This window comes from Acanthopagrus latus, chromosome 17, assembly GCF_904848185.1.
Source record: "Acanthopagrus latus isolate v.2019 chromosome 17, fAcaLat1.1, whole genome shotgun sequence".
In the NCBI taxonomy this organism is placed as follows: Eukaryota; Metazoa; Chordata; class Actinopteri; order Spariformes; family Sparidae; genus Acanthopagrus; species Acanthopagrus latus.
Genome location: NC_051055.1, coordinates 7984067 through 7996856, shown reverse-complemented (window position 1 = coordinate 7996856; position 12790 = coordinate 7984067). Strand labels below are relative to the sequence as shown.

Sequence of the window (12790 nt, the reverse complement as noted above, 5' to 3'; positions counted from 1 at the left end):
AGTGGCACAAATAGGCTGGAGTCATGTCTCCCATGATGCCAAGTCATGCTGTGAGCAGTGTGAGCCACCACTTGAAATGACACATCATAACGATATGGAGCCGAAATGTGATATTATACAGTGACCTTGGTCCTTCTTATGACATTTGTGTCTCCTTCCATCATTGTAATAGTCCTGTAATAGGGTCACGGCGTGCCTGAAGGACTCAATAAGAGGTTCAGAGTGATTTTATTGTGTTTTATGGCTTCATTTTTTATCCCTTCTTATATCCTCAATATCCTGTGGCACCTGGCAGCTGAGCAACAGGGACCTTAACACTCTCAGTGGCAGCTTTTCGTTATCGCTCAGTTTATGAACAGGAATACTCCTGCAGGTACATGTAGTGTGTGTAAGATACTGTTTGTCATTTATGTTTAAAGGGTAACCCAATTTTACATATGTAAGGGTGTTTGCAGGTCTTGGGATGTACTACTGCATGTGTGAATAAGCAGTATAAAGCATTTAGTGGCTCCAGAGAAAGCTGCATGTAATCTGATAAACTGCCAGTTTTCTGTTTGTAATGTATGCACCAGGAGATCTTTTTAATTCAAAGATCAAAATCGACACAGCAAGACAGACTTTTGCCTTTTTTGTTCTTCTTTCTTTTCAAAACTTGAAAAATAATGCTTCAGACTTTTCCCACATACTCAGCAGCGCTCCCCAAGGCCTGTACATGCGCTTTAACGTGTAAAATTGGTGGCGTTACCCTTGAAGCAGTGCTTAGCTCAGATTCAGGCAGTTTAATCCGTAACAATAGATGATATTATATATACGCATCATACATTGTGTCAGTTAATCTCATTATGCAAACTATTTCGTTGCGATGTCTGCTGTCACATATAGGTACTGGCATAAAAAAATATAGTGTTTCCCCTTTCAGAGTGGATTGAAGTAGAAGTGTATGGTATAATTCAATGGAAACGAATCTAATAATTGAGAAGCACATCAAACTTCTACTCGGAGAGAACTTGTGAAAATGGAATTAGTCACATTTTACATATATAGTTACTTTTCAGCGTTTGGAGTTGACCCATATATTCTCAGTCAGAGGGAATAACTGGTGTCAGAACATCTTTAACATGAACTGCTTATTGTACATGTTCTGTTTATCACCAGTGTTTGTTTTGTTTGAGAAAATTAAGGTAAAAAAGCCTGATTTATTCTGTTCTCTCTCCAGATTTATAGAGAATGCATGGCTATTAAGACAGAGAGCAACACTGTAGCCAACATAATAATACATTTTCTTCTTATTGATTCATATGGCCTATGCTCTCCTTTTGCATTTGAAGAATCACATGTTACGAGATTGTATGGACCCTTCTTTGTGTTGTTATTGTCAGTGTCATGTAAGCTCATTTGGGCTGGGCACTATTTAGTGCATGACACATTAGTCATTCCATCAATGTACAGTCGTGTGTTTTTGTAAATTAATGCCTTTAATCTTTACTTTGTTTAACCTCTACCCCAGCGTTTACATCCATCTAATATGTGTTTCATTTAGGAGTAAATCATATAAAATTACCACCCTTTTACAACAATGTTATATCATTAGTGTGAACATGGCGTGTTGTATATGGAGTGTTTATGATGAGATGATCTTGTGGTTCAGTCAGTACAAACTCATTCTGAGCAGCCAAACATCGATCAAATCTACAGAACCATGTTCTGAGCTCCCACTTCCAAAGAAACCCAAAAATGTCACGCTGACTTCTGGCTAAAATCCATTTTATGCAGACATCGACAGTAACTCCAGCTGATGGAACGGCACAGTCAGAAAAGACACGAGACTTAAGTTTGAATATTTCACTCAGTGTGCTGTACAATATCTTCAGGGAACAGTTGGAACTGCTTTGAAAGTAGATGATCTTTTTTGGATTCAGACTAGGTATATAAATCAATTGATGGATGTTTTTTTTTAAATGCCATATAATGTAGATGTGCTAAAATATGCACTCGTCTGTGAGATTTTGTGAGTGACCTTGCTGCAGCGTTTTGAACAAGTAGAAGTTTGGTGAGGTTGTGTTGAGTGAGAACGGAATAGAGCAAATGATAATAATCCAGCCAGGATATAATGAGGGCTTGTATATGACAGTTTCTAGATTAGCTTGGACTCTCATTTTTGTGATGTTGCATTGTTGAAGAAAGCACGACTGAATGACTGACTGATTTCACCTGTTGTTGTTACGGTTGCTGTCAAAGATAAAGCCAAGATTTCTGTATCGTGATTTGATGCACCTGGACAGTATTGTGTGTATTATCTGAATTTAAAATGTCTGATTATTTATCTTGTAAACAGATATCAGGACATATTCAGGTTTACCCTTTTACTCCTCTCATGAAGCATCATTGACTGATGACTAGTTAATGCTTGAGATAACAGTAACCATGATGCATAATGAAAGAATAAATACAATGAATTCTCACAAGTTGAGAAGAATTTAACTCACCTGTTAATTAATCTGAATTTGTGCATGAAATGATTTGATAGGTATAGTCATTGATTCTGGGGAAAAGACTGTTGATATCTGAATTTGCAGTCAGACCACCACACCTATCAGTGCTCATTCAGGTGGCCAATTCTTACATATTGCACCTTTAATGCAAATGTGTGTGTGTAATTGTGTCAGTGTAGCCTTAGAATAATGATGTGAACAAATGCATGAATAAAAATGTTTGTAACACAATAATTAAAGCTTCTTTTATTTCTTTCAAACGAATGTGTTACAGTGTGTTGTAAATAATTTCTTTGTCTGTTTATATACTGTTATAAATGTTCAATACAAGAGGTTAAAGGGGCATTCTGTAGCTTTGGAGGGGAAATTCAATGCCAGAATTGTTACATTTACCATATCATTGGGGTAATGACACAAACCTTGTAATTTTATTTTAGTTTTTTCATCACGAGTGAATAAACAAACAGTTCTCAGAGGAAAATAAGGTCCCAAGAACACTGTTTGAAGCTAGGGAGGTGGCAGGGTCCGCCACATATAAACAAAGTAAACCAGTATGAGATTGTGTTGTCCTTTAAGGTCAATTTGTTCGTTCAGTTTGTTTAGACATTAAAAAAGATACCCAACAAACAACCAAACAAATACAGTCAGTGAAGATCTTTCTCTTCTGATAAAGATTCCTTCCACAAAACTACAGAGTGCAGGTTTTATTTTGTACCTGCTCACAACCCAACTTGTATTCATGAGTGTGTAGTATGATACAAAGAACATTTTTGCATGTCCTCAACAGTGTGAGCCTTGTGAGTGTGTCTTCACTCTGACCGGTGTGTTTGTGTGTGTGTGTGTGTGTGTGTGTGTGTGTGTGTGTGTGTGTGTGTGTGTGAGAGAGAGAGAGAGAGAGAGAGAGAGAGAGAGAGAGAGAGAGAGAGAGAGAGAGAGAGGCTGTGAGCAGCAGAGAGGCTCTGCAGGAAGCTCTCAGTCATAACTGTGTGAGCAGTGAGACAGGAGCAGGGCGCGGAGCTGCCTGCAACACCTCCTCTCCCTTCAAACTTCAGTCGACTTTTTCTGAATTATGCCTATGTGGAAGACGTTCTGGAGTTTCATCTGATGGATTTGCATGATCACACATTGGATTTGGCGCGGGAGTTTGAGGGGTCCTATCTGGATGAGAGGAAGTTTTTGCAGGATCTGTGGTCGCGGGGCTGCTGCGATGGTTTTTAGTGATTCTGTGCTGTGAGTTTTTTTTTTTTTTTTTTTGTCCCCCCCCAAAGCGCGCACAGCTCCGGCCCGCTCCTGCTGTCATGGAGAACCTCACCATGGAGAACATGACTGTAGAGAACGACACGTCGCTGCAGGACAACCAGACCCTGGGTGTTTGGACTGACTACACAGTTGAGTACAAGGTGGTCAGCGTGTTTTTGGTGTCCCTCATATGCGGGGTGGGGATCGTGGGGAACGTGATGGTGATCCTGGTGGTGCTGACCACCAAACACATGCGGACTCCCACCAACTGTTACCTGGTGAGCCTGGCCGCGGCTGACCTGATGGTCCTGACCGCCGCCGGGCTGCCCAACATCACCGACGCCCTGCACGGGCAGTGGGTGTTCGGGTACGCGGGCTGCCTGGGGATCACTTACTTCCAGTACCTGGGGATCAACGCGTCCTCCTGCTCCATCACCGCCTTCACCGTGGAGCGCTACATCGCCATCTGCCACCCCATCAAGGCGCAATTCCTCTGCACTTTATCCCGGGCCAAGAAGATCATCATGCTGGTGTGGGCGCTCACCTCCGTCTACTGCGTCATGTGGCTCTTTCTGTCGGACACCAAGAAGTTGGTGTACGACAACGTGGTGCTGCTCAGCTGCGCCTACAAGGTGTCCAGGACTCACTACCTGCCCATCTACTTCACGGATTTCGCGGTGTTCTACGTGCTGCCCCTCATGCTGGCCACGGTTCTGTACGGACTGATCGCCCGGATACTTTTCCTCAACCCGCTGCCTTCACACCCGAAGGAGAGCACCAAGAAGTGGAGGAAGGAGACGAGCCAGGGAGGGAGGATGATCGGAGCCAGCTCCTCCAGCAGCACCACGGCTGCGTCCCGCAGACAGGTGGGAACAGTGTTTGTTCATTCACATGGTCACTGTGTGGTGATGGAGGAGGGGAGTGAGGACAGCTGCACCACAGGTGTCAGATGGGTAGATTCCACGTTTGAGGGATGCTTTTCAACCCTCTCATGCTCAAAAGGGGGAAGAAACATTTTAACATACTCACTATAGTTATTGGGGAAAATGGTGTTACTATAAGGAACAGTTAGATAATGTTACCACTGACTCCAAACACTCGGGCAGATTTACTAAAGCCGACCGATATCTTGTTGGCTGATATCCATGTAGGAGACAGTGGACACAGGATGTTTGAGGGGCAGGGGCGAGAAACATGAGAAGGGCACCAACTGTGTGTGAGCGTGCAGGAAGTGGTGATGTACTGTGTTTATAGTGAAGAGATGGCACTGTCAGGTTCTCTTGACGGCACTGTTGCTGCAAATCCACCAGTGCTAGGGAATACAAAGTTTATATATCCACTTAAATGCCAATATACACATTTCTTCTCTTTTTTTTTTTTTAAATTTTGCAGTGATCCATCAAAATACCCATCATTTGTGAACAAAGCTATGTGCTGCTTAAACACCACTCAGATACAGTGCATATAAAAATCAGCTGTATATAAGCACAGCTGGAGTCTCTCACACAAACACCAGAGCCTGACCGATTTTCGGGGCTGATGCCGATATGGATCAAAAATTCCGATATTGGATGATATACACACATTTATTCCCCTCAAACTTGGTAATCAAACATTTGTGAGAGAGATATGTCGCAGAAGCAGGAAACATTAAAATTGAGCATTAAACTTTAATTATAAAATCATCCAAGCATCTGTTTCCACATTATAATCTACAAAGAAAGAAGATTTCCTGTGCATATCAGACTACGCCTGTTCTGAATCTTAACACGTCAAATACAGCAGCCTGGCCAGTGGCCCTCCACTTCAAAGTTTGACTAATTTGTTCTGAAGTTATGTGACATGAGTGAGTTAACATACGTAAATGAAGTTATGTTGACATGAGTGGCATGCTATATTATGTGTCTTAACTTACTTGACCAGTTTGTTAAGTGATTGAATGTAGTTATTTAAAATGAAAGTATTATCTTTTCCTAGATCTAAGCAAGTTTAACAGTGTTACTAACATTTCATAGCTGTAATATGTTTGTCAGCAAGCTTTATTTTGAAAGTCTGGACGTTGCATATCGTGCATTATTGCTGATGGATCACAGAGTCATTAACATGTTGGAGTGAGAACGTGTTGTCTGAATTGTCGTCAGAGAAAGTCCGCCACAGATCAACGATACGCCAATATCGGCTGATGATATCAGTCAGGCTCTACCGAACATCCAAACAGAATTAATGTAATGGCGTTCCCTCTGAAACGAGTCATCAGTCAGAAATGTTTATAAGCTCCTCTCATGCAGCGGGGAAAGTGATGAAACAATGTTTGGTTTGTTTTCTGAGCTGATAAAGAAGACCTTGGGTCTGCAGGAGCATGGCATACATTATTCATACATACAATCTTTTTTTTTTTAAATGCACTTTATATTCAAATTTGTTTGCACTCAGTCTGATACACAGTGCAATGAAGTGCTGCCAGCACTCATTCACCTTCATATTGAGTCTGGTGTGAAGTGAAGTGCAAAACCAGCCAGAACTCAGTCTGCCCTCCCACTATTTTTCTGTTTTATTTTATTGGTGGAATAGAGCTGACCAGCCTTTTTAAAACTCTGAAACATAAATTCACACAGCACCTCATACTGCAAGCTGTGTCCAACTGACAAAAGTGAAAAGACAGCAAGTTTTTTTCGGGATCAAGCTTTATTACATGCGGATGAGAGCTTTCCTTCGCAGAGCTCGTGTCGCAGACACATCCGTCCAGTGTTTCATCTTCCTCTGAGATCGTCTTCATCCTGTTAAAAGCTTATAACGCCCTTTAAAGAGTTCCTACTTTGCTAACATAAACATAATCCTCTGAAGGCACAGACATGCTGTGCTAGACACACACACACACACACCCACACAGGTAGATAGCAGAGCTAGACGTTTGTTGATCAGATCAGTGGAAGAAGCCTTCCTGGAATGACAGGGGGTGTGGTACCCTGAGGGGGGCTCCATGCTCTATTGGATAGTCTAATCAGCCCCAACTCAAAGATTTCAAAGGCTTTTCCTCCATCAGCACACACTAGGTTGTGTTTTTTTCGACACACCCACAAACACATACTCACACGTGTTCCTGGTGGTCAGTTGCGCACCAAAGGAACAATTCCCACCATGCACTGTGCACCTTACTGAATTACTCAAAGGTCAAAAAGTACTGAGGAGCTCAGATTAAGTATTTCGCTCACTGATGACACCGTCAGCGCCCCATCCAATCCAATTAGACTCACCTGGCTGCAGCTGAGGCGACACAGTATAAATATGGATAAGATTTAATTACATACACGTTTCACGTCAGGATCCGGTAATTATATTAACTAACCCGCGCTTTGTTCAAATCGTGCATACCGATTTTATTAGTCCTGCTACCTTGAAATAATCAACAGCTCATGAATAAATAGTGAATATTTTATGAGAGCTGCAATTAGAAAGGTCTACGATGCTGATGTATTTGCATTAATCTTCAGGTTGCGATGTTGCTCTCTTTGGAAAGACTGTTTTTATTACACAGAAAATGATTTCGCTGTCTTTAAAAAAAAATTCACACCTAAAACAAAGATTGTATGATGTTTACGCACAGAAAATATTGTGATCTGGTGTACAGTGCAGGTTTTCCCCCAAAAGAAATGAACAAGACATGTCCTACAACTTGTCATATATTTTTAAAATATATTTTTACATACATTTGATATTTCCTAATGAAAAAGTCATAGGACATGTCTTGATCTGTTTGTGGTCAGTTTATTTCCAACAAATAACTGACAACTCTGCAGGGATAACTTTGCAGAAACGTGGGATCACAAATCTAAAATATAAACTGCGAGGCAAAAGGACCATATTTCTCCCCAAAAATATTGCAAATGGCTTCAAGGAGAGATTCAACTAAATTTGACTTGTACCTAAAATCACAGCATCAGCAGGACGGCGTTGCCTGTCTTTTGGTTCGCCGTTCCTGCTTCATTCATAGTCTTTTTTTTCATGGTCGCCGTGGTGAATGAGCTATTGTTCTAGGCGATGGGACTCTGCACGGTACGGCTCTGCCGAGCTTCTTTTTCAGTCAACCTGCCAGAAACTCTGGGAAGTGTCCACAGAACTTCAGCGCTAATGACATTTGGGCAGTAGCACATCCTATAAGTAGAATTTCATGAATTATTTAGGCAACCTGACACCTCACTGCTGACGATGGAGTGCACTCTTTTATTTTGTTTTGTTAGCTACATGGCTCAGCCAGCTCAATGTGGAAACACTGTTAAAGACTGTGTTTTTCATTGGCAAAAAAGTCTAAATCCTCACCACTCGTCATCCTCCTCATTCCTCGATAAACTGTTGAAAGCTGTTGATAGCAGTTATCAACAGGTGTTCAGCAGGACGACAGCTTCAGTTATAATACCTCTGTTCAATGTTCCCCTGCACTCCATCTTCACCCATAATGCATCAACCCCAATACCGTGTGATCACTCAGCTTTTCTCCTACCCAAAACTCTGGTTTAGGGTGTAGAAACGTGCTGGTTAGTGTTTGTTAGTGTCATGCTGGACATAGTAGTTGCTCAAGGCTTAGCTGTATACAGTGAACGATAGTCCCTGGGTTTAGTTGTCTTCTTGGTTCCAGGATTAGGATCTTGTTAACTGCTAAGTTAGGTAAAACAGCTTCCCTTAACTGACATGGTTTCACCTAGATTTTACTACATTGATACGTTTTGTATTTCTGGTTAACACAACAGACGTAATGAAGATGGAAATGATGTAATCACCTCATTTTCCATTCTGTCACCTGCTGGAGATGCCCCTAAAGCTGCAGCAGCCCTTTTGTTTCATCTTCCAGCTCTGACCAATCAATATGTTCAAGAATGCACACTATTAACTATTTACCTTGTCATCATTTCTGTGTGTTAATACACCTATTGTTAAGAAAAGATTGAGTGGGGGGGACTTTTTCTACATTTTATATTGCTTTTTAATACATTTTTCATTTGTGGGCCAATATGATCTGTTTTGAACACTTTGTTGATCATGAATGCATCCCACTGTGAAGGCAGGCAGTGAAACTAACCTTCTGCCAAATGTCATTACTCTTTGACTCTTTGTCATTACTGCTGGAGTACTATCTAAATGGCTTTTTGGACCCAAAAATCAATCATCTGATGAAGCAACATGGGAAATGCGTCATTCGCTCCTTGTTGTTTTTAAGGTGATTGTTGATAAAATAGCCTCAAATATAGCATCTGGTGTCTATCTAATAGTACCCTGGTGTGCGCTGGATAATAGATTACTTTGGGTATCTGTGGTTTGTCTTGCACCCACATGAGAAGTGAAATCTTCCGTTTTTTGGGATATTCAAGTTTCGCTTTGAAGCAAAGCATCAAACTGAATATTCAGCAAAGGAGGGTTTCCCTCCTCTGAATTTGGTTCTCTGGCATTAAGCCCGACCAAAATTCCAGTCACACCATCAATATTTGAGCAGGAGCGTGGCCGCACCGTGTTAATCTCATTAAACACACTCACAAGTTGAGTTTTAGTTGGAGCGGCAGCTGTGTTCACAGACAAGATACAGCGTGTCATGACGACACTTTGCATCTATCACAGGCCCTAGAGTTACAGTCCTTTAGATTCCAGTCCCTCTGATCTGTCGATCATCTCTTTTGCATTTTGATTTCATACTACAGGTCCCAGAATTCACTTGTTGAGTCATCTACCTTGTCAGAAATGCAACAGAACAACAACAGCTGTGGCCGATCACAGTGCGCCAAACAAACACTGATCCTGTACTGAAAACAAATTACAAAACTAGATTTTGTCTTGTAGAGCCATCTTTTTTCAGTGGTAACTGAATGCAGACAGATCGTATACAGGTATATGTCCTCTGTGACAGCTTCACAATAACACCTACACCTGTTATGCCACTTGAATGACTTAATGTGAAGCAACAGCACCAAGAAATGTGTAAAGAGAGGTTAATTTAACAGAGGTTAATCTAACATCAATGGCAGTTCCAATTACAGTAAAGTACTGTACATAATTCAACAATGGATTACTGTAAAATAACAACTTTGAACTGATACAGTCTTTTACAATTACATTTTTAGCAGAATTACACATTTACATTGCATAAAAACAATGCCTACAACAGAGATTTCAGTTCAGCAAATGTTTTCACCCTGTAAATGAATAGTTAAATAATGGCATATCTAAGTGCTTATACATATATAAACGCCTGCTGCAGCTGCCAGCTATAACTGTCAATTATATGTAACCTGTAATGGTGTTTACAGCTGAGCTCAAAAGGTGACTCCTACTTCACTGATGGTAAAAACTGTAAACCAGTGTGAAAACGAAAAGAACCAGGATGCTCCTAACAGACGTATTACAAACACTAACAAAAAGTCACATTTTCATTTTGGAACTTCACCAGCAAACTTATCATCTACACAGCACATTGCATAATGGGAGACCTGGGCTATGTGTTTGGCTGCAGCCCTCGTGCATGGGTGGATCATTAGAATGGCAGTATCTGCCACTAAGAATGAGAGCTACTATAAAAGGAGGTAGTTACTGAATGTAAATAAAGAAAGAAATGCTAACAATAAATGGTATGAAAAAAAGGAATATCATTTCCCAAAAAAACTTAAAGAAAAAGGCCTGTATTTATTGAAGATGTTTTACGTGTGAGAGTGGGAAAGGCACAAGTGTAAAATAACAACTACTACTAAAATATACTAGAATAATGATTACTTAGCTGCTTCAGCTTCAGGGTCCTGGTGTTGTGCGTGCTGGTTCACTGTTACACTGTCATGGATTACTGGGACAATAGACAACAAAACCATTGTTAATGTTATCAGTCACAACTGTGTTTTTCCGGCTATGACGATTAAAAAGGTCTGTGAAAAGGACCTCTGGACCACGTGCCTTGAGCTGTTTCCTGTGATTTCTTGTATTATTTAACACATGCTTGAATTTCATCAGGTGACAAAGATGCTGGCTGTGGTGGTGATCCTCTTCGCCTTACTCTGGATGCCCTACCGGACCTTAGTGGTGGTCAACTCCTTCCTGGACAAGGCCTATCTGGACACCTGGTTCCTGCTCTTCTGCCGCCTCTGCATCTACCTAAACAGCGCCATCAACCCAGTCATCTACAACGCCATGTCTCAGAAGTTCCGCGCTGCCTTCAAGAAGCTGTGTCACTGTGGCCCTCAGCGCATGGAGAAACCCCCGTCCTACAGTGTGGCGCTGACCTACAGCGTCATCAAGGAGACGTCCAATGGGGAGAGTCCCGACCACTTCACCACGGAAATGGACGACGAGCTAAACACGCAGTCAGATCAGTACTTACCTGCTAGCATCCTGCCAAGTGCTAAGAAAATGCCATTCAAGGAGCCTTCCCTGTCTGGGGGTGATGTCAACGCCTGACTCTCCACCTAAAAAAGGATTCTGACAGCTGCATTGATTCACCCGTGGGACATTTGAGAGTAGTTTTTCATTATGCATACCCAGACACTTCCAATTTCATTCCTCCAAGGTGTTTTCACTCAAAAGTGTTTCTTTTATTTCACAGGACCATTTGCCAAAAGCTAAATTGGATGCTGTGAAATGAGCTGACCCATAGGCCTTTTAGCATTTTGTACAAAATGAGTGAAAGGAGATTTCAGGACTCTTTTGAAAGTACAGTTTATTGATTCATACGTATACAAAAGCGATTATTCAATTCTGCAGAGGAAGTTGTCTGAAATGTCGAACTCACCATATGAACACAGGATGTGATTTAATTTATCCTCTTGATAAAATGCAGAGACACCTTAGAAATAAACTTCAGCTTAAACTGTTATAGGAAAAAGGTACATGAGAGCAGTTAGTGTCATGGAGTTTATCCTATGGTTAAGTGACTGGATTCTCTCTCCAGTCCAACAGAGACCCTTAAGTAAATATGTCACATTTAACAGTGGAAAGTTTAAGCAGTTGGCTCTATAGGGCTGGGGGGTATGGCAAAACATTTCATCACAGTTTAATCAAGACATTAATTACGTCACCGTTCTCTGATGAGCTCGAGATTCCCTCGTTGGATGCACAGTCAGAATGGTGATCAAGAATTGCATGTGCTGCTGCAGTCAGAATAACTAATGATTTATACAAAAATAAACAGATGATCTTTAAACGTTCTCTCAGTGTATCCTGGAGTGTGAAAATGTTTACAACCATGGAGATTACATTTATGTCGAGTCAGGTTACTTCATCAGTTAATATGTTAGCCTACCTGTTCCTGTGGCTGGGTCTACTTACTGGCAAGAGTACAAGCGCTCTGCCCCACCAGCATCCCGCTTAAATGTACATTAGCCCATAGCTCCTATTTGAGACTTTGTCGTCATCTTTGCCACCAACAAGGCTTTAGGAGAAAGAGTCACGCCATTCTAAAGGTTTTTCCATTATAAAAGTGCTTGTCTCTCATCGAACTACCAAACAATACCAAAACAATAGCATGTGCCTATCCTGGAAAGGGGGCATTGTGTTAGAGTTACATTTTGACATTACACCACAGTTACTAATCTGTTATATCGTTACTTTGACAATTTGGGTGTTGACTTATCTTGAAACTTGATGCACAGAGTGGTGTACCTGGTCCAGGTGCTGGAAGTATGGGGGGATGCATAGCCTCTGCCAAAAGGAAATGTGACTCTCCATAGCTCCAAGGTTTTCTTAGCTGTCTTGCTAAAGGGACATCACGCAGTCACTACGGCTTACATCAGTCTTTACCCAAGGAAATCCCTCCAACCTGGGGGCTGGCTGTGTGTTAAACCACAAATCTTAAGTAAGAAAAGTAACATGGTTGGTGACATCGTTATCACTTATAAAACAAGTCATATGTAATGTGTAAATGATTAGATTTTCTAGTTGTTGTAAAAAAAAGTTTGGTTTTGAGGCTGGGTCAATTTGTCAATTTATCTACAGTGGATTAAAGTTTATTATTTTTGTATTGACAAAATGGCCTATCTATCGTCTAGCCCGAGGGTACCATGGGACACCTACTCAGCGGTGTCCAGGTTTTA

General features: G+C 41.3%; 1 protein-coding gene across 1 annotated transcript; it reads left to right on the top strand.

Moving 5' to 3' along the window:
- Positions 1-3493: 3493 nt before the first annotated feature.
- trhra (thyrotropin-releasing hormone receptor a) lies at positions 3494-11905 on the top strand. Its single transcript, XM_037074452.1, has 2 exons — positions 3494-4597; positions 10716-11905. Exons 1-2 carry the CDS (start codon positions 3791-3793, stop codon positions 11157-11159), a joined length of 1251 nt encoding a protein of 416 aa, XP_036930347.1. The 5' UTR covers positions 3494-3790; the 3' UTR covers positions 11160-11905.
- Positions 11906-12790: the final 885 nt, after the last annotated feature.

What these genes read in the sequence shown, in the direction of transcription:
- trhra (XM_037074452.1), top strand. Translation starts at nt 3,791, where the DNA reads ATGGAGAACCTCACCATGGAGAACATGACTGTAGAGAACGACACGTCG. An exon ending in CGGCTGCGTCCCGCAGACAG is followed by an intron (nt 4,598 to 10,715) that starts GTGGGAACAGTG and finishes GAATTTCATCAG; the next exon opens with GTGACAAAGATGCTGGCTGT.